At 37.4% G+C, this 22,820-nt stretch overlaps 1 protein-coding gene across 4 annotated transcripts in view; it reads left to right on the plus strand.

The window, feature by feature from the left end:
• Positions 1–22,820, plus strand: part of GPD2 (glycerol-3-phosphate dehydrogenase 2 (mitochondrial)) — a 115,248-nt gene that overhangs the window by 84,281 nt on the left and 8,147 nt on the right. For 3 of the 4 annotated variants that reach the window (XM_014534071.1, XM_014534072.1, XM_014534073.1), the window contains 5 exons: positions 4,339–4,532; positions 14,646–14,780; positions 15,034–15,209; positions 15,807–15,938; positions 16,854–17,012. In XM_014534071.1, the coding sequence (XP_014389557.1) occupies positions 4,339–4,532; positions 14,646–14,780; positions 15,034–15,209; positions 15,807–15,938; positions 16,854–17,012 (796 nt within the window). Of the gene's footprint in view, positions 1–4,338; positions 4,533–14,645; positions 14,781–15,033; positions 15,210–15,806; positions 15,939–16,853; positions 17,013–18,977; positions 19,116–22,820 lie in introns of those variants that run through there. The other variant, XM_014534074.1, reaches the window with a different exon arrangement.

Below are 22,820 nucleotides of genomic sequence, written 5' to 3' on the forward strand. Positions count from 1 at the left end.
GTCGACAGCCCAGTTCCCTTCCAGCTCCATTGTAGATGAGCCTTTTGCTTGGGAATGCAACTTGGATTAAGAGTTTATTCCCTCTTAAGGCACGGACCTTGAGCAGCTGTAATACTGGCAATCCAGAAGAAAGTTTTGCTCTCCATATCAAGTCATTCTCTTAGGTGGGGTGAAGAGATCTCAGTTGGAAACATCTCCCTGGGTTCATCAACCAATCACACTCAGCAATTATATAACTCAAGGCTTTAACTAGGTCCTCAGGGATCCAGTGGACGGCAAACTGCGGCTCGCGAGCCACATGCGGCTCTTTGGCCCCTTGAGTGTGGCTCTTCCACAAAATACCGGCTTCTGTTCCACAAAATACCGGCTCTTCCACAAAATACTGACTTCTGCGCATGGGCCACGAAGTTTCAATCACACTGTACGTGCGCACCCACACGTTGGTATTTTGGGAAGAGCCACACTCAAGGGGCCAAAGAGCCGCATGTGGCTCGTGAGCCGTGGTTTACCGACCGCGGACGGGGGCTGCCCTATAAACAGCCTGATCATAACTGAAGACCTAACATTTCAACTAGAACCTGCTCAGTTTGAAAATGCAGTGAGCTCATTAGCCACTGACTCCTTGCGTGTAGGCTACTAAATGGAGAGCAAGGACTATGCATAAGTCTATCTTGGGTTGTTTTCAGAGTATCTTTATGGCATTTATTAAGCTTGTCATGACCCTAACATTCCATGCGTGGAATTCTCGTGGGCCATGGTAACAGCTTTTTAAAAATTATTTTAATGCCAGAAAACCCAACACACAGAAATCATTTCTTTTTAAAGGTACTTTTTAGTTCACTTAAGAAATCTGGAATTTTCGTCAGAGTTGTGGCTATGCTTTTATGAAAGCAGCAACAATACACCAAATGGCTGAAATGCATGAAAAGCATCTCCTCCTTATAGCCTAAAGGTTTTTTACCACTGACCAGAGGTCAGTTTTTTTCCCTATAAGTGCCTGCATGCTGTTAGCTCTACCACTGATTGCTACGTAATTAATAAATTGATTTCAGTTTAAATACAGGTACTAGTACTTCAGGAAGGCAGTAGTCTGCATGAGAAAATTGTTCATTACATTTAATCCTACACACACACACACACACACACACACACACACACACATTAGCAGGAAGCTTTTTTGCTCCTGATGTCAAGTGAATCATACATATTGAAAAAGACCTATGCCTCACTCTGTTATAGTTGATATCCATAGTTGATATCCATTTTCAAACTTTAGTGTAACGGTGCAGAATTAATTCTTTATAAGAAAACAAACTTTTCCCTAAGGGAGAGCATGAATTAGGTAATTTAGAACTGATGAAAGCTATTTCCAAATGGATTCTTAAATTTTTATACCAGACATTAATAGCTTTGTCTTCCCTCTGTGCTTGTTAATTTTATGTTTGACACATATGTCTTCACTTAAGCAGTTGATTCTCTACAGGTTCCAGTTACGTGTGTTGGTAACCATCACCTTCACCCTTTAAACTGCTTTTATTGCATTGGAAGGTTTTAAAGGATTCAGTAGTTATGCTTTTCTAACAGCATTTCATGTCTAGGTTTCTGTATATTATAATTTTATGCTGAAGTTGATGAGGTTTATTGAGTTATATAGGCATATTACATGATATCTAGTCCATAAAGATGACCATGTATAAGATATGCCAAGATATAATTTGTTGGAATATGGAATTTATCTTTTTGTTTCAATATAGTACTACTTATAAAATTGAAAACTTGAACTCTGAATGAGTTAAATTTCCAATCCCAAAGTGACTGATTTAATGTAAGGGCATATTAACCCAGGATCAAATTAGGTGTTTACAAAACACACACTTAACTAATTTCTTTTAAGATTTTAAGAGAATCTTATAATAAATATGAAGAAAAAAATAGTCATACAGAGACTGAAAATACTCCGGACTTATAGTTTTCAATGTATAAAAATGAAAGTAAAAATATTTTCTTTAAGTAACCCTGAGTAAAGATGAAATCTTAGTTGAAGTTTTAAATGACTGACATACTTCTGTGGTGCTTTTTGCATGTGCTAAGTGGGGACTGTGGCCCTCTCTCTCCTGTGTCTTTCAAGTAGGTTGTAGACAGTGATTTCTTTCTCCAAAGGCTGTATAGACATAGCAGGCATATCATGAGGCTGATGGGTTTTGCAAAGAAAGATTAATATTCCTTGTGGTTTAAAGAAAGTGCATTAGCTAAGCTTACTGTGGATTTCCTTTTCATAAGACATTTTTTTTAATGATTTTAGAGAGAACAAGAGAAAGGGAGAGAAACAGAAAGAGGAAGAGAGAGAGAGAGAGAGAGAGAGAGAGAGAGAGAGACATCCATATGACATGTGAGAAACATTGATCGGTTGCTTCCCGCATGAGCCCTGACTGGGGATCAAACCCAAAACCTGGGTGTATGCCCTGACTGGGAATAGAACCCACCACCTTTCAGTTACAGGACGATGTGCTAACCAACTGAACAACACTGACCAGGGCAAAACAATATTTTTTATTTTAGGAGTTGTTATTGTCTAACCTTTATATATGTGAATCAATTGGGATTAAAAAAATTTTAAAGGGAATGATAAACATAGAAGGTTGACTATATGCCCTTTTAAGTTTGTGGGTATAAGAGAGATTTCTTAAAAATTTATTTAAACCAAATAGAATTGTGTTTCCTATTGCAGAAGTTGCATTAATAGAAGCTGAAAATAGCTCCCGGTAAATACTGTTAACCCTGGCTTGCTTTGAGAATTCAGTCAAATAGAAACAGCCTTCTGAAGATTTGTAGTGTCCTATTTGAATAAGATACTTTCAGATTCCTTCCACTCCTTTAACAACTTCTCCACATGTCTTTGAATGGTTAATGAATACATTCAAATAATAGTTTCTAGTGATTTAATAACACTATTGGATGGGGTTTTGTTAATTTTTTTTTATAGTTGCCTATCCTTTCAAGTGTGTTTTCTAATTTGGTTTTAGAATATAAGCACATGTTAGTGAAAATTCTTGATTAATATTTTGGAAGATTTTATGTAATCTGTCAGAAGAGGCATCCTTGAACTTCGATTTCATAGCATGATGCACTAGTGCCTTCTCTCTGTGTAAAGATTTTCATCACATTCTCCTTTTTGGCCTTATCCTAGTACATTATTATTTTAGTAGTAGAAAACTGAGCCCCTTTCTTATGGCTGTACTCCTTGAGATTTCTGTAAAATTGAAATAAAGTAAGAAATCTCATATTTGGTCAAGTGGTACCAGTTCATCTAGGTCAGCGGTTCTCAACCTGTGGGTCGCGACCCCTTTGGGGGTCAAACGACCCTTTCACAGGGGTCGCCTAAGACCATCGTAAAACACATATATAATTACACATTGTTTTTGTGATTAAATCACTATGCTTTAATTATGTTCAATTTGTAACAATGAAATTGGGGGTCACCACAACATGAGGAACTGTATTAAAGGGTCGCGGCATTAGAAAAGTTGAGAACCACCGATCTAGGTAAAAAGAAGTAAAGGACTTCTTGATTACATTTTAGTTTCTAGAAAGTGGACCCTTCACTTTTCTCATGTGCTTCTGAGACCTTCTACTAAAAGATGTGCCAAATGTCAAATGTCCCAGGAAAATACTTTTCATAGACTTTAAAAAAGGTTGAAGAGCTATCTTTAATTGACCATCATAAAAGAAATTATAGACATTTATCTCGCTGACATTATCTCATGTGAATTGTCCAAGGAATATAAAATCCCAAACAATTGTAACTTGAAGTCCATTTTCATAATTAACCTTGCATTTCTGAGATGGGAAGGGTTGGTTCTACTGTGGAATGTTAGCATTATCACACTTGCTCCATTACCTTTTGTTACCAAAGTGTTTTTTTTTAATTTTTAAATTTATTTTTTATCCTCACCAGAGAATATGTTTTTAATTGATTTTTACAGAGAAAGGGGGAGGGGTGGGAGAGAGAGAGAGAGAGAGAGAGAGAGAGAGAGAGAGAGATTGGTTGCTCTCCATATATGTACTGACTGGGGATTGAACCCACAACCTAGGTGTGTGCCCTGGATGGGAATTTAACCTGCAACCTTTTAGTGTATAGGACGGTGCTCCATAGAATTGACACACAACCTGGGCCAATTTTGTTTTTAAAGGAATTTTTAGGTTAATTTAGTGGCAGTAAAAGTAATAGCTCATGTTGTTCTTGTTTGTTTATATGAGATGTGATGAATAAAATAGGTTGTAGATTAAGATTAAATTTTTACTAATTTCAAAAATTAAAAAATGTTCCTTTTATCTCAGCCCAGAGAGCATGGGACTTCTTGACCCAGCGACCAGTGATGGGCGAGTTATTTTCTTCTTACCGTGGCAAAAGATGACTATAGCTGGCACTACCGACACTCCAACCGATATTACACACCATCCTATTCCTTCGGAAGAAGACATCAACTTCATTTTGAACGAAGTGCGTAATTACCTGAGTCATGATGTTGAAGGTAATGTATCCATTCCCTTAAGCTTGTCTTCTCTCTTCTATAAACATCTCCCAAACCATTCCAGCTCTCCAGGTAACTGCCATGTCTGCAGTCTGACTCATCTTCACACCTGCCTGCTCCAATTCCTTCTTCTTCCAGGAAATTTATGAGGACCAAATTATAACACCGTGGGAAGAGGTTGCCTTTCTTTTCCTTCTATTTTCTGCATCCACATGCATTTACACAGTCCTGTTCTGGTAATTTTTAGTGGCACAATTGGAGTGCTGCACATGAGCTCTAAACATACATGTTCTTTGAGAACAGTACAAAATATTTGTACTGCTATTTAAATTCTAGAGCTTGGGAAGGTCTGATTTACAAATACAGGATATTCATAGGAAATAATTAGAGAAATGAGAGCATAGAGGTATATTCTAAGAAACTTCGTGAGCTGTTACCATGTAGAAAGTAGAGTTTTGACTGTGGATTTAGCTAAGAAGGGTATGTTTGCTTGAATTGAAAATGTCAAAGTTTACTTAATTCCAATACTAACCTGGGCATACTTTTATTTAACTTGGATGTCATAACATTTTCTCCAATGAACATATATAGTGATGTTTTAAAAATCCTGGCTAATTTCAGAAGTTTCCAAATGTTATCCTCTGAAATTTCCTCTGTCAGTTAACAGCCTCACAGTCACTCAAGCTGGAAATGGCCTGCTTGTCTTTGGTGATCCTTCTCTTCCATATCCATTCCGGTTTCTATCAGTGCTCACTCCTTACACCCCCTTTCACTTTATTGCCCAGGTTCGCCCCCGTCATTTCTCACTTGAACAGTTACATTGGCCCCCTAGCTGGCTTCTATTTGTCAGGTCTCTGTCCCCACCCAGTCTGATCTTTCCACCAGAACTGTCTTTCCAAAACACAATTCCGATCGTCACTTCCCTGCACTAAAATATCCCTTGACTGTCTCCCCATTGGAAAAATTCTAAACTATCTCCCATGGGGTCCAAGGCTTTTCACAATTAGTCTTTGCAGGTTTATATTCAACTGTACTACCTCTGTGCATTCTGTGTTCTAATCCTTGTATTACCATATATATCATCAGGTCATGCACTTTTATATCTCCTCCTGGTTTAGACTGAAGGCTCGCTCGGGATGCCTTCCTCCCGACTTTTCATCTTGGCTTTTTACCTCGATTCCCATAAAATGCTGGCCTAGTATATCACATTATATTATAGGTAGCACTCGGAGATGTATTTTCACTTGGAGCTCCTTGAGGGTAAGGGCTTTTTACTCAGGTACAAAGCTTACTGTCTCTCTGGTATGCCACTCATGATTGTTTTGAATTAAAATGAATTAGTAATAGGTGTTTTCAAGGTTTTTGATGCATTAGCAGCTTGGAAATCATTCTGTATGAAGGTAGAAGGTTTAAGATTTTTGAAAAATAGTCTTCATTTATATCAGGAATCTTCTATAATGCTGGCTTCCATGGAGGACATGCAAAGACAATTTTTGTCTTGATGTGACTCACTGGCATATATGGATCCTTTTTTTCCTAGAGAATTTTGTTCTTTTTGTGATCACATATTTATAAACAAACCACTTTAAAAAATGGTTCAGGTCACTCTCCTAGTTTAATTGATTGATCCATATTTTACAATTTTAGTTTCTTCTAATTTCAAGTAATGGGTTTTTTTGAGTAGAGTCTCCTTGGATATCTGTAGTAATAGTATAAATATATTGAATATATGTAATCGAAATCTATCTCGCTAATACTTAGGCTAACACACAGTTATTAGGGATATAATTATGATTTGTTTAATATCCATATTTAAATAATCAAGGTGCTTTGCAATTTTACCTTGATACCTTTTGCAAGGGAGGAGCTTCCTTTGAGTATGATTATATTTTAATACATTGATTATTGTTACTGAACTACGCTTCATTTCAAATTTACGTTAAAAGGAGGTTTATATCTCAGCTTTACAAGCAGGAAGTTTGATTGTTGGAGCAAGAAATAAAATTAATTCAGGAGCAGAGAGCTCTATGTTGACAGTTTCCAAATTCTTAAAGTTCAAATGCAGTAATGACGAGAAATCTAACTGCTTACATGTGCTGAGAGGCTGGATGTGCGGGAAACAGATCTGGTTCCAAGAGGCCATCACGTGTATCCCCATAGGTGGGGATTTCCACAGTGACATAGCTCTGGGCTGTAGCAGAGACTGGACCCTGCTCCCTGCTCTTTCATTCTGCCTATTAACAAATGGAAGACGTTTGCAATACCTGCTGGGAACTGGTTGATCTGTAAAGCTTGTTTCAGTTCACATGCCTTTTGGTAATCAGGGAATTGGTGAAACTAACAAATAGTTTTTGTCAATTCTGATTTCTGGTCAAAGTGGTAGATGGAAATGAACATCTCAACACTAAATCCAGCTTTTCTCTGGTGGTCTGGGGACTTTTGAGAGGAGGAGTTCTCCAGATAGCAAATACCTGGGATGATCCCAGCTCTTTCACACACTTCATTCATTTTCCTGTGCACCCCACCTGTCACAGCTTCCTACTTATAAACTTACCCTTTGTTACAATGAATGATTCTTTATAGTTGCTTTTCATTTTTATTTCTAAGTGAACGAGAGCCTTGAGGAATTACCCTTAGTCTTGGGAGAGTGTTAGCTGAAGGATGTCTATATCTTAAAGTGAGACATTCAAATTTGTGTTTTTTCCAAGGAATTAATCTTCTATCCTGAGGAAATGTGGGAGAAAACTCAGCATCAGGAACCATTGAGTTATTTGATGACATGCTGTTGCTACACCTATTTTCATCTTTCTATTTGTTTATAATGGTTAACACATGCTTTGTTTTTTATAAAGTCTACCATTATTGAGCACTTTTTATGCTACACACTCTGCTAACCATATTGCCTATATTAACTCTTTGATTCCTCAGAGCAACCTTATAAGGTATATTTTAATTCCCACTTCATAGATGAAGAAACTGAGTCCCAGCAGTCTGAAGTTTCTTGCCAATAACTCTTTTGTGTTGGGGACATGGTGTGAGTTGAGTACAAGTCAGTCTGGCCTCAATACTTGTGCTTCTGAAAACGGTACAATACTCCGATTGGTAGTTTCAGGTTTCATGATGTGGTATTATATTTACTACGGAGTGGATTAAGTCTCAATTCAGTTTATGGGAGCTGCTCGACACTCTCGGAATGATAACAACCTTTCCTCCCAACTGGCCATATTTGAATTTGTATATTAAACTGGAGGAGATCCCGTGTTTCCTAACTAAAACCTTGGGCTAAGCCATCTTCTTTACAGATTCAAAAATTTAAAAAGTTTGATTTAGATCCTAGAGCAATAATCATTTTAAAAGGATTTATTAAATGGATGAATAGTAAAATTCTGACAACAGTTTCTGAGCCTCCCCAAATGGCTATATCCTTAAAGAAAAAAAAAAAGTGTCAAATCTTAACACTCCATGCTGTTCGCAGCAGCTGCCACACTTCTGCAAAATGCGCCGGAACAATTCCGCAAAGCATTTTGCCTGTTGGGAATAAGACCATGTCTTCTTTTACGATGTAGAAAGCTTTCCATTCACAAGCTGAATTTTCTAGATGGCTTGTTTGTTCTTTTCTGAAACGAGTGGGTAATTGATAGTTGTGCGGTGCATATCTGGTTAGGAAGAAAAATGATCCTTTGAAAAATGTACCATTAAGTCTGCTGTGTGCAGGTTAATCAGAAGGATGCAGTGGCGAAACTAAGCTCCGACTCACAGGGATTGAGAGAGACAGAAGATTTGCCAAGTGCTTTATCCACGTAGTTTTTCTGGAGTGCTTCTCTAGGCAGCTTTTCTAGTTGTGCACAGGTTTTCACATATGCAATTAGTAGTGTTTATAGATTGCCTGCTATTCAATTAACAACTGCACTGGCCATATCAACTCACTGCAGACCTGCCTTTTCACTGCCAGAGATTGTACCAAGGTTATCAACTTACACAGGCTTGGATGTCTTCCAGCTGTTTAATTATAGTGTCACATGTTTTGCTTTTTCTGGTTTCATTAGTATATAAATGTAATATGGTATCTTATTTCTGTGCTTAACACTTCATTTCAGCAGGTTAAACATGCTGGTAGAGAAGTATTGATTTCTGACACTATTTCCCCTGTGTTCATTTAGATATTTCACATGCTTTTTATTGATTTTTCGAAAGTGGCACACATGAGAAAGGACACCCCCAAACGTATGGCTAAATTACTGATGTGAAACGAAAACACACATTTAGCTCTTAATTGTCACTTCCCAGGGGCTTCATTTCCTATTAATGTTAAAACAAACACTTGTCTTGCCAAGTTTTTAAGAGTAAAAATATTAATTATAATTTGAAAAATCACATAAGTATTTAGTCTTTTCAACCAGCTGTGAACAATGTCTGTGCAAACTTTACTATTTCTGTGGTATTTTATTCCTTATATGTTATATATACTAAAACCTGCATTAGTTGTTTATCAGCATTGTAATAATACTTCTTAGACATGATGGTAGGACAATTTTATTTCCTAACTGCCCTTTAGAAAATATTGCCAAGGACTTACATACACTCTGGAGGTACTTGTGTTTTTTTGTTTTGTTTTGCTTGTTTGTTTGTTTGTTTTTTACATCTGGGCAGTTGACACTTAAAAATCAACGAGGTGCCATCTGGGTAAGCCACTCTAAAAGAGTGGTGTTTAATGAGGCTTTTTCTCAATGTTAATAGTACTGTTATTTCCTGTCATCTTGTTTAAAGTGTTCATTTGTTTTGAAAGGGAATATACAATTATTTAAATATAGCCCGGCCAGCTTGGCTCAGTGGTTGAGCATCGGCCTATGAACCGGGAGGTCACAGTTCAATTCCCAGTCAGGGCACATGTCTGGGTTGTGGGCTCCATCCCCAGTGTGGTGTGCAGGAGGCAGCTATCCTGGCAGTATGAGAACCAGAAAAATCAAGATGAATCTTTGAGTTCTGAAGCATCACCACCTTGAGCTGAGTTATTTGCTTCACACATTGTATCGTTGAGAGTTAAAGTAGGTGATGTTCACTACCTACTCTTGGCTATAATCTGAGTGATGGAACTGATATCCAGGTAAGAACTTGAGGGTAGGAGTACTAAACTGAGTAATATATTTTTTTTATTTTTTTGAATTTGTGAGATTAGTAGGAGAGGCTTGGCTATAATTTGAGTGATGGAACTGATATCCAGGTAAGAACTTCAGGGTAGGAGTACTAAACTGAGTAAAATTATTTTTTATTTTTTTGAATTTGTGAGATTAGTAGGAGAGGAGGATAGTCTGAAATGGTAAATATGGGACATGTTATGATAGTAAAATTATTTGAGTGAAAAGAGAGCAATTACAGCAAGTTGTATTCTCATGAGCGAAGGAGGTACAGTCAAATCTCACGGAAAAGATGCTCCATTGGAGATGAGTGGGTGAGGGAGCCGTGGTGGCAGTCACCAGCTTGATGAGGACAAATCTGAGATCTACGACTTGGCAGCTTTTACTCTAGAGCTGTGCAATACCATAGCCACGTGTGGCTAGTTAAATTAAAGTTAGTTAAAATTAAATACAATTTGAAATTCAGTTCACATGAACCACATTTCAAGTGCTTAATAGCCGCATGCATAGGTGGCTGGTGAATTGGACAGTACAGGTATGGAACACTGTCATCACTGCAGAATCTGGAAGGATGTATGTATACCTTTAGAGAAGGAAATAGCCAATTTTTTACAGAGTCAGGGAATCTGTATGTTTTTGTTCTATAAAATAATGCATTATCTTGTAAAAGAAGAACTCTGGATATAAGAATGCTCAAGAGGTGGTTAATTTAGTGGCTCCGCAGTATCTAAAGTGCATGTCTCTTATTTCTCGTCACGCTGCCATTCTCCAAGTTGGGTTCATCCTGGGGCTGTTTCCCTCATGGTTCAACACGGCTGCAGCAGTTCCAGGCAATAGTAAAAGATTCTCTACGCGGTCCGTCTACTGCATTGGAATTTCTTTTCTTCAGAGAACTTTAGTTAGTGATTGTTTAACAGCGTACAAGGTTTCCACTGTGGGTGAATACTGTGGGAAAATATTACTGTGGGTGATAACGAGAGAAAGCTGTTAGTTCAGTTAGTTGCTGTCTTTTATACAAGTGGTTAGAATTTATGTTTCATGTGTTTAGCAATGCTCTGTCCCATGGATGTAGGTTATACCTGAGGCCTGACTGGTCATTACTTAAATTTGGGTGGTGAAGAGATACAAGCACTTTATTCTTCAGCAGTAAATAGCTGAAGAATAATCCACAGAAATCATTAAGTCTCAAGGCTGAGAGAAAACTGGTAGGGAGATAGCCTGATTCAACCACCCTCTGGTTGAATAATATAAAAATTCTACAGGCTATGAAGACTGATTCATATTTTAAATGTGATTTAAAATTTGATTATCCTTTTAAAATAAATTTAATGGCAAAATTTATCTGATATAATTCTTAGGCTAAGAGCGGAATGTTAAGATATCAAGCAAAATAAAGGAAAGTTCCTAATACATTGTGAATTCTTCCTGGTAGTGTTTTCCTTAATTGAGTGTCAATTTCAAGAGTAGGATTAAGAATGTTATCAATATACCTAATGCTTTAGTTAATGTTCCTCTATGAATGAAAAAAGTGTTTTAGTTCTGTCTTTTTCTTTCAGATAAACACAATTTCATAGAAGTATTTTTCTTCCTGTTATACCAGAAAAGGGAAAGCATTCGCTACCAAGATTATTTGCATATGCTTCAGATTTACTCTAGAAAGTCTAATTTTCCATGAAATAATTTTAGTATCAGTCAGAGGGCTTTAAGAGTTGAAACCAAATTCCTGGTCAGCGTGGCCACCTAAGGAATTTCACAGACACACTCGGCAGACTTTGTGGTGACCACAGTGACGTTCTAAGTGGTCGGCTAAGTTTTATTTTTAACTCAGGGTGATTTGAACTCTAATGGAAAATAGTGGTAATTTCCTAGTTGGGCTTTTTGTAAAGATTAAAACATTACATACTTTATGTTGTTATTTTAAAAGACTTTTGTGGAATCCTGTGAAGCAAGAATTAACCCCTATTCCACATGAGCCATTAGGCTTAAACCTATGAAAGAGAATGCACACATCAGAGGGGCACGTCGAGGACTGGAATCCCAGCATCAAGACTCCTTTGTGGGCTCCAGTTGAGAAGCCTGGATGCCTGAGGCTTTCCTCACCAGGTTATGTTTCAGATACAGTGTTTGGATATGGGTTTGATTAGCCACCCCTGTAGAGGTATATGGGTACCTCTTCCTTCAGCATACAATCATGTTAAGAGTGTGGCCCTTAAAGAGCCATTTTAAAATATGCTAGATTTAACTTAGTTCCAATATAACTTTTTAAAAAAACATGTTTTTATTGATTTTTAGAGAGTTAAACACTAACTCCCCATTCTTCCCTTCTCCCTCTGGTGACTACTATTTTACTTTCTGTTTCTATGAATTCGACTACTCTAGGTACATTATATAAATGGAATCATAATATTTATCCTTTTGTGCCTGGTTTACTTTACTTAGCATTATGTCTTCAATGTTCATCCATGCTATAGTGTGTTTCAGAATTTCCTTTTCAAAGCTGAATAATAATCCATTGCATATATATAATATATTTTATTTATCCATTGATCTGTTTGTGGACACTTGGGTTGTTTCCACATTTTGGCTATTACAAATGATGTTTCTGTGAATTGAATTTTCTCTGCTTTCTATTTTTTTTCATTATGAACCCAGAAGTGTAATTGCTAGGTCATCTGGTAATTCTAAATTTTTTGAGGAACTGCCATGCTTTTACCCATAGTAGCTGCATCATTTTGCCTTCCCATCTAAAATACACAAGATATCCCAATTTCTCCACATCCTTCCCAACGTTTGTTATTTTGTGTGTTTTTTTAAATAAATTTTTTATAATAGACATCCTAATGGGTATGAAGTTGTGTATCATTATGGTTTTCATTTATATTTTCCTAATGATTAGTGATAATTGAGCATCTTTTTATGTGCTTATTGGCCATTTGTACACCTTCTTTGGATAAATACTTATTCAAATCTTTTCCCATCATTCAAACGAGTTGTTTGTTTTTTAGTTACTGAGTTTTAGGAGTTCTTGTATATATATCCTAGATATTAACCCTTTTTCAGATATATAATTTGAAAAAATGTTCTCCCATGGCTTGCTTTTTCATTCTGTTGATATCTTTTTTAATGTATTATTTTAATTTTTAAAATAATTCTTTATTGTTGAAAGTATTACATATGCCCCATTTCCCCCCCATTGACTCCCACCAGATAATGTCTTTTGATGTACAAACATTTTTAATTTTGATGAATCCCATTTTATCTATTTTTTTTCTTGTGTAGCAAGTGCCTTTGGTGTCATATGCAAGAAATCATTGCCAAATCCAATGTCATGAATCTTTCCCCATGTATTTTCTTCTAAATGTTTTATAGTTTTAGCTCTTGTATATAGGTCTTTGACCCATTTTGAGTTAATTTTTGTATACAGTGGAAAGTAAGGGCACAACTTTTTATTTTTATTTTTTGCATGTGGATATTCAGTTTTCCCATTTTCTTGATGTTTTTAAGACTATATACAGACAGTTTTTATTACTATGGGTAATGGCTGGGAGTAAGATAAAGAATGACCCGAGTCATGGTTGAAGCAAAATTGTATTTCTTTATTATCCAGGAGTGGATTAACTAGTTTAACCAAAGTAAGTGCAACAGAACCAGGTAAGCAATCACCTCCCCAGAGTCTGCATCATTAGGCAGCTATTGCATTTGTGCACATGGTTAGTTCCTTGATGTGGAGAATGGAGAGGAAAGAAGCTAAGCCAACCCTGAAGCTGATCTGGATAAAGAAGAGTAGATTCTGAAAGCTCTGCCTTTAGGTTTTGCCCTTCCTCTGATGGTGTTCCAGCACCACAATTAGGCTACTCTTTTTAGCATTTTTACGTCAGTAATGAGTGCTATGCAAATGCTGTCCAATTTTGTTTTTATATCATCAATGTTTGGTATTGAGGGGTAATTATGTTTTGGCAGAGATAGTAAGAAAAATTTCATAGTATCTTGACTTTTCAAAGCGTTTCCAAACACTATAACACAAGTATTGTGTACTTATATTGGGAGGAGACATATCTATTTTTGTGGCAGTTATAAAGATAATGGAATGAAAAAAGAAAAAAAAAGTAAAGTATGGAAATTGTCAGCAGTTGAGAGACCGTGATTCAATGGGTAAGAATGTGCTGCTCTATCATTTATAAGATGTTTGCTTTGGGCAAGTTGGTTTAACTTTTCCAATCTTTTTTTTTCATCTGTACAGTGAGAATAATAATAACTAATGCTATGGGGCTTTGTGAGGTTAAGTGAGATGAAATGTGTATGCCAAGTGCTTTGACAAGGCTAGGCCGACTGTAAATGCTCAATTAAGGATCTGTGTCTTCCCTGAGAAGAGATAGCAAGACATATTCTAGGAGAAATACAACAAGCCATGTCTATTAGGTTGTTTTTATTGTGTTTCTGCCTTTTTTGTTGTTCTTTTTAACTACAAATTGTTCCAGCTGAAGCTTGCTAGCATTTGTTTCTTTTGTTTTCTCTTTTCAATTTTTTTCCCATGAAGATTATCTTTGTAATAAAATAAATTGATTTTTTCTTGTACTTATCTACTCAGTTCTTATATTTAAGGACTCTCCCCTAAACCTCCCCCTCCCCCCCCATTTTTAAATACCCTTTTATTGATTTCAGAGAGGAAGGGAGAGTGAGAGATAGAAACATACATAATGAGAGAGAATCATTGATCGGCTGCCTCCTGCAGCCCCCTACTGAGGATTGAGCCCACAGCCCGGGCATGCGCCCTTGACCGGAATCAAACCCCAGACCCTTCAGTCCGCAGGCCGATGCTCTATGCACTGAGCCAATCCAGTTAGGGCTTTCTCTCCCTATTGAAGTGCATAATCATGTGTTCCTTTTGCTGTACTCTTTTCTGCTTATTAACTATTTCCTAGTTTTGTTGAGATATCTCTGAGTAATCCTCTTACCCCTTGTCATTGATCCTTCCCAGTGAGGAGAGGGGATGTCCTGGCAGCGTGGAGTGGTATTCGTCCCCTTGTGACAGATCCTAAGTCTGCAAACACTCAGTCCATCTCCCGGAATCATGTTGTGGATATCAGCGAGAGCGGCCTCATCACGATAGCAGGTACGGGCATTACCTTGTTACTTGGGAAAGCTTTAGAGGGGACCTTGTGTTCAATGGTCACACTGGCACCTCTTTGAACTCTAATCAACAGGCTTTTTTTTTTTTTTATGATTCTGAGTAAAGTCTAACATCACTTTGCCATATTTTTTTTTACAAACAACAGGTGGGTTTGTTACTCATACGTTGATAAATGATTAAGTATAAAACAATAAGGGGTAGTATCCTAATGAATTATTTACCAACTTGTTTGTAGGGGGAAAGTGGACAACCTATCGCTCTATGGCAGAAGATACCATAAATGCTGCTATCAAGGCTCATAATTTGAAAGCAGGACCAAGTAGAACAGTTGGGCTTTTTCTTCAAGGGGGCAAAGATTGGAGCCCCACACTCTACATCAGGCTTGTCCAAGATTATGGACTTGAAAGTGAGGTGGGTGTGCATTGCCATATTATCTTACTCTTTACCTGCCTAATCTCACCATTGCCAGTAGCAGAATCAGCAACCATGTGGCCTCCCTTAATTAGAATTTCCTCTTGGGGGGTTCATTTCCGTCTGTGTACTGTGGACGAGAACTAATGGAGAAAAGAAAAAAAAAAAAGAATGGCTTATTTGCTTTAGTGGCCTTAAAAAAAAAAAAAGCACATTTTTAGTTTCTCTTTTAAAATCTAGGGTTTGTTTGCTTTGTTCCTAGCAGACAGGACATCCTAAATTCTCTCTGTCGTGAACATCAGGGGAGCTGTTCTTTAGAAGTGATATTGGGAGCAGAATGAAGCTGAAGCTCCATCAGTCACTGATACAGTGATACATGTGTAGTAGAGTTCATGCTGGCCTAAGCATTTGAGGCCCAAGTGGTTTCCTCCCACAAAACCAAAATCTAATCCTCTCCCAGAACTATTAGTTACAGGCTGTAGAAAGCTGACAAGATAAGCTTGTAGGTTTGTTTGGTTTTCTGTTTTGTTTCGTTTTTTTTGCTTTGCACCTAAAAGTATTGATATTCAAAGTCCTAATGCAGTTTTGTTTCCCCAGGTGGCACAGCATCTTGCCTCCACCTATGGGGACAAGGCCTTTGAGGTGGCCAAAATGGCCAGTGTGACTGGAAAAAGGTGGCCCATTGTTGGAGTGCGTCTGGTGTCAGAATTTCCATACATTGAAGCAGAGGTATGTGAATGGCCAAATGGGAATCTCCTGTCTGCACGGGGTGCCATTCATCTGTTTTGTTTTTCATCTTTTAAAACCATTAAAATGTGGCTAAGTTTTAATGCACATATGTGAGCTAAAACCTGAAGTAAAATGTCTGCTCAGCTTAGATATTTTTCATTTATACATTTTTATTTTAACTCTAAATTGGTATTGATAATGGTAACCATGATAGTAGAAAATAAAGGATTTCTTTCTCCTCCAAGAGCTATCCCAAGTCTTGTTAATTCACAGTTGTTTGCCTTTTTGTGAATTTGCAACTCTTGTACCGCTCATGTACTACCTGATGACATATCTTGATTTGACACTCAACTTTTCAAAGATTTATGCTTTGTTTCTCATTAAGGTTTCACATTTTATGAAACAGAGACCATGCTTTATATTTACTTATAATTCACTGCCCCTTAAAACCTGGGTATCCAGTAAGCATGTGCTTAGTGATGGAAGGCAGGGCTTCTGTCTTTTGGTTACTCAGACTGAAATCTTGGGACAGCTTAAAGAGATGAGACCATAACTTTTTGATACTTGTTCTTTGCCTACTCAGCTATGTAAATCAACATCCATATTAAGTATAAGCAAAGAGGTACGCGATTACTGTGGACGGTAAATGAGAAGTGAGGCAGTTTGCAAGTTTGTGGCAGGTTCTATTCAGAAAGAAGGCATTAACTCTTAACTAATTTGTCCCAGTTTCCAAAACTCCTTTGGCAGGCTGATGGGCAACTTGTATGATGTCACTGTTTGTCCCATGCCTGCCACAGAACCGGGGTTTATAAAGAAAAACTGTCACTTTTCCTAAGAACAATTGTTTTCAGTAAAATTTTATTTTCTCTTTTAAAAAAAGCCTAAACTACTAATTTTACTTTAATTCAAAATCAGGTGAAATATGGGATTAAGGAGTATGCCTGCACCGCAGTGGATATGATTTCACGTCGCACTCGCCTGGCTTTTCTAAATGTCCAGGCAGCGGAGGAAGCCCTACCCAGGATTGTTGAGCTGATGGGCAGAGAACTGAATTGGAATGATGCTAAAAAACAGGTATTATATAGAAGTCTTTAAAATTATAGTAACCATTATAAAAAATGTAATGTTGTGATCTGTTAGTAGAGGCTAGCATAGTTTTTGTGGTGACTTTAGATTTCTTTCCAGTTCCTATGAGTGTGTGTGTGTGTGTGTGTGTGTGTGTGTGTGTTTTATATTGCCAAGTCTTAGGAAAATGGAAAGATGTTCTTGTACCAAAATGTGTTGGTTGTTTCTGGAAAAACCCCTTGTAGAAAAATGCTATCAAATTCATGGTCAGAATTCCTGAAAAAAAAAAAATAACATAATGATTGTGGGTAGACCTTTTTCTGGTTTTCACTGAAAACACTCTTAGAATGTAATCTACAGTGAAATTCATACTCCTGCGAATTTGCCTTTGGTAGGAAACCTATTACCATCAGTTTTCCTGCTTGACCATCAAATGCATATTGATTTGTGTCATTTGAAATTTTATATTTACACCCAAATTAGAAAAAGAAAGCCAGTAATACTCAGATGCCCACATATATAGCCCTGGGCTTGTTGTGATAAACAGAAGATCTTCATTTTTTTTTAACCAAACTATTATAATATGCAAAATCACTTTCATGTATTTATTCAAAAAATACTTTCTGTACTCACTGGTTTACTTCTTTCCCTCCTAGTCTTTCTAGAACCCATTTCATTTAGGCAATTTTGCTGCCACTTTGTTGTAGTAACTCCATTCACACTCACCAATAACCTCTATCTTGCTCAATATACTTGTCAATGTTCCATCCTCCTTTTACTCAACTAAATAGTGGCATCGACACACTTGATTCCTCCTTGAACTACTGTTTGGAACACCACCTATCTTAGTCTACTCAGGCTGTGATATTAGAATACTACAGACTGGGTGGCTTCAACAACAGGCATTTATTTCTCTCAAGTCTGGAGGCTAGAACTCTGAGATCAGGGTGCTAGCCTGGTTGGGTTCTGGTGAGAACCCTCTTCCTGGCTTTCAAACAGCTGCCTTCTTGCTGTGTCCTCACATGGAGGAGAGAGAGAGGGAGAGGGGGGACCCTTCTCTCAAGATGCATTTAAACCTAACCACCTCCCAAAAAGCTCCATCTTCTGAATACTATCACACTGAGTGTTAGGGCTTCAGCAAACAAATTTGGTTGATTAGGCCTAAAGCTGGATATCATAACCTGATCTAAATCCATTAGCAAATCTCATCATATTTATCTTAAAATCATGGCTTGAACTCACCTATCTATCTATCTATCTATCTACCTATCTATCATCTATCTATCTATTTATTTTGATCTTTATTGTTGAAAGTATTATGTTATGTCCCCCTTTTTTTTCCATTGACCACATCTAGCCTATCCCTGTCAACCCTTTCTTAACACATTTAACTGCTCACCCTGATTCAGCATCTCTTACGTGGATTGTTGTAATAGTTTCCCGCCCCTTAACCAGGGTCCCTGCTTTAACAACTTCAATGATTCTATTAAAACATAAGCCAGATCATTGGCTATGTCAGTCTGAAGTTGAGAGGAAACAGTTGAGTTGGTATTTTAGTCATCAGACTGAACGAGATCCAGGGAGTTCATGTGGTTAGATAACGGCAAGTAGTCCAAAGACTGAGCCCAAGGCACTCCACAATTTAGAAGTTGGAGAGAAAGGAAGAATCTGGGAGAAAAAAAGTAACTTATAGCTAGTGAGTTTGGAGAAGGTGTGAGAAGCCTCAAGAGAGAGCTGTGACCAGAAGGGAAGGAAGTATTTCAAGAAGAGGGAAGGAATCCGCTGCATCAAGTGCCGTTGATAGGTTTAGTAAGATGAGGACTGACAATTAACAATTCACTTGCTAAAACATCTTTCTTTTACTCACAGTAAAGCCAAAGTCATGACAGTGGTTTACAAGGCCTTTGTGATCTGGCCACCACCTTTCTGATCCCTGGTCTTTCTTTCCATTATTCACTCCCGGTCAACCCACAGGTCAAGTTGCTTTTCTTCATTCACGTCCTGCTGATGCCTCTGCTTGGAATGCTCTTCCCTGGATATCCTCACGGCCTCCTCCCTCGCTTCCTACTGGTCTCCTACTCCAGAGAGCTTCCTTAACTGGGCAGAATAAAAGAGCTCCTTCTCCCATTTGAATGATGTTTTCTACTCCATTTCCTACTTTATTTTTCTCTTTAGCATCTGTTCCCATTTGAAACAGGATGTATTTAGTTGTTTACTTGTTGTCTGCCTTTCCTCCAGGAAATAAGCTCCAAAGGAGAAGACATAATCTGTTTTGTTTCTGTACACTCAGTGCCCAGCATATATAGGGGACCCTAAATAAATATCTATTGAATCAGTGAATAAACATTATTGAGCATCCATGTCATCTGTGTAAGGAAGGATTGGGTATAGATCCTGCCCTTAAATTTTTCTCATTCTGGTGTAGATTCCCAAAGATGGTTACATATCAGAGTCACCTGGGAATGTAGGGGAAAGGGCAGAGTTCAAGGGTTGTCGTTAGACCATCAGAGTCAGAGTCTTCTGGGGTGAAACCAGGGCCCTCCATTTAAAACTTCTCTTGTAATTTGAATGCATTGTATGTAGTATGCTGCTGGTGGAATTCACCAGTTGAAAGAGCTCCTTAAATCTGACCACAACTCTATCAGGCATAAACCTTTACCCCCATTTTATAGTTGAGGAAATAATCTTAGAGGGAGTAAGTCCCGGTCAGAGTTCATACAACAGTAGTAAGTTGTGCAACTGGGATTGAAAGCAGTATTCTGATCCTAGAACATAAGGTTTTCCCACCTGCCCTCTTGCCTCTGCTTTGGTGGGACTGGTTTATAGCTCTTCCTGTTTGGAGTTTTGATTTGATCAACTAAAGCTATATATGGAGGCTACACAGAATGAAACTCACTCCTGTGCTACTGCCAATCATTTTTAGCATATAGAAGGACTGAGGAGAATGTGTTCCTGTAAAAATTATGGTTGGAATGATTTGAATATGCAGGAAGATATTTTGTGCCAGGATTTCAGGCTGTAGGAGGTAGAAAGGAGGAAGAAAATTCTGTAAACTGGTGTGTTCGGCCCTCCCGAGGAAACTAGATTTAACTTCAGTTCAAATTTTATGAGCAGATTTATGTACTCAGGAATATTCTCCCATCCCCCTCAACAAAGGCACAGAAATAAAAGACCTAAAGTTATTACTCAGTATCCGAGACATTGGAGTGTTAATGAGGTCTGTGGACAGTCTGGAGAGAACAAAGGAGAAGGGGAAAAAAAGAATTAAAGGTTAGAAAGCTGGACTTCTGAGAAAAGGTTAAAAGCACTGGGATTATTTAACCTGCAAAAGTGAAAGAGGAACAAGGTGATAAATAACCCTCTGTAGATGAATTGTGCTTGTTTTTACCAGTCAATACTTAATGAGTGACTTGTATGCTGAGCATTATACCAAATATTTTAGGGGAATAATAAATAGCTCATAGTTTCAAGGACCTTGAAACCCAATTGAGTAGCTGTAACACATGTATACCTCAGAAATGTGTGTATGTTTTCCAAAATGTAGAGAAATATTTAGAGAACTGTCATTTAAGATCAAATTCAACCAACTTGGAAGAACCAGTTAGGGAGAAAGGCAGTATCTAAGGGCAGTGGGGTTCGAGAGAGGAGTTGCTGGGCATATTTAAGAAATAGAACACTGTCAAATTGTGTCCCACAGGGTATAAATAATATAAGTCAAAAGATGACTGCATGGTCAAAAGAGTGGAAAATTATGAGTTAAACAAATGAAATCATTTTCTTCAATGTAGGTGATTTGGTGCCTTTAAAATGCTTATGTGCACTGTCAGTCTCCAAAAAGGAACTTATTCGGAGACAGACTCGACTCTCACATTTTGGAAGGGCTGGGGGAAAAGGAGACTAGGAAGTATTTTGGGAAATGCCCCCATAGGATTTGGTAAGGAGGTTTTATAACTTTCAGGCAAAGCATGCATTTCATTGAGAGACTTTAAAGAGAAGACCACTTAAATAGATTGAGGGAGTCTCACAAAAAGAAATTCTTTCAAAATTCTTTCAAAATTGATTTCAATGGGGAAGAAGCCAGTGAAGAAATGAAGTGACTGAAAAAAGCAAGCTGCTAAGCAGCAAATTTAAAACAGATGGAAGACAAGTGCTCAACAATGAAAGGGTATCTAGGAATGATATGGATGTATATAAATAGTGTCAGGGATTGGCTGACTGTTGGGGGAAAAAAAATGCTAAGGACAAAACACACACACACAAGAAACAACTTTTACAAATGGAAAAGAATGCCAGTGAGGCCTAACCTAGATGATTGCTTGATGAGACTGGCACCATATTCTTCAATGCTGGAGAAAAGGGAGAACTTTTCAACTTATAGTTTAATACCAAATTGTTTTTCTTTTTTTCTTTTTGGTCAAGAAGAATGATTTTCAGTGTGAAAAGAGAAAAATAAATATTGGCAAGAGGAAATAGATATTTAAATAGAAGGTTGCTCTAAATGAGTTTGTATGCCAACCCAGAAAGATTATACCTCAGGCTACTCAGAGAATTTGCAGATGGAATTTATTTAACCACTGTTGAGATTTAAAATATTGTAGCAAACAGAACCAGAACCAGAAGACAAAAGATGGGCAAATGTAGCACCAAATTCCAAAAAAGGAGAAGAGTGAAAAATATAGTTTGTATCTTATAAACTGGTGATCTTAGCATTGTTCTTGGAAAGTTTTCTAGATTATGGCATTTTAAGTTTATTTTATTGATTTAGCAAGACGTGTAGTGATCATTGGAAGCTAGTAAGGAATTATTTAGGAAAAAATCATTTCAGATATCTCATTTTCTTTTCATAAAGATTAGCAAGATTGTTAAATCAAGGAAATGTTATAGAAATGGTGTATTTATGTTCCTTAAAGCATTCTTCAAAGCCCCATGTGATATCTTTTTTTTTAAATTGGTGGATTTGTAATCAAATGATCACTGTTTGTCTCAGAAGAGGTCTCTGAGGATTTTGTCCTTGGTTTGACCTTGCTTCAAGTGCTGAGATTACAATGTTGATGGCATGCATCTTTGGCACACCAATAATAGGAACTGGAGGGAGAGTGAATGTTTAATGACAAATGGAAGCAAGAGGTGAAATTTCATTAGGTATAATTAGCGATAAATGGTAAACCTTGCAATACGTAGAAAAACGATTCCATTCGTTCATTATAGATTTGACAAGGCTTACCAGTAACACATGCAAAAATGAAATATGGTTTCTGTTATCTATGAATGCCTAGCAGTTAACAGTAAATCATGGCTGCCCCCAAATGCAATTGTAATCTGAAGCTGCATTAATAGGAATCATATCTCCAGATTGATGAAGCTAGTAGTTACTCCTTCCTAGGTACTTGTTAATCCCAAACAAATTGGAGGAATTACAAAGAGATGGGCTTAATCTCAACATAAAACTTTTAAGCAATTGGAGCCATCCCTATATGGGCTACTTTCAGTGGTATTGAGTTATCACCCTATTGTGAGAATTTTTTAGATGAAGAACTCCTCCTTCCATTTTTGGAATATTGTAAAGGAAATGTGAGGTTAGGGAGATGCATTGGGTGAATTCTAGGGAAAAATCGCTTCCAACTTTGAAATTCCATGGTTCCTTGCTTGATGGTGTATGAATAACTCACATGGGCGATGAAGGGATATGTATCAAAGAAGAGCTTGTTCTTGGAGGGAAGCATCAGAGAAGCTATTTCCAGGGAAATGAATCTTGAATGAGTTTTATAGAATGTGACCTGGTAAAATCGGTGCAATGGAAATATGTTTTTGTTTGTT

The sequence above is a fragment of the Myotis brandtii genome, unplaced genomic scaffold, assembly GCF_000412655.1.
Source record: "Myotis brandtii unplaced genomic scaffold, ASM41265v1 scaffold125, whole genome shotgun sequence".
Classification (NCBI taxonomy): Eukaryota; Metazoa; Chordata; class Mammalia; order Chiroptera; family Vespertilionidae; genus Myotis; species Myotis brandtii.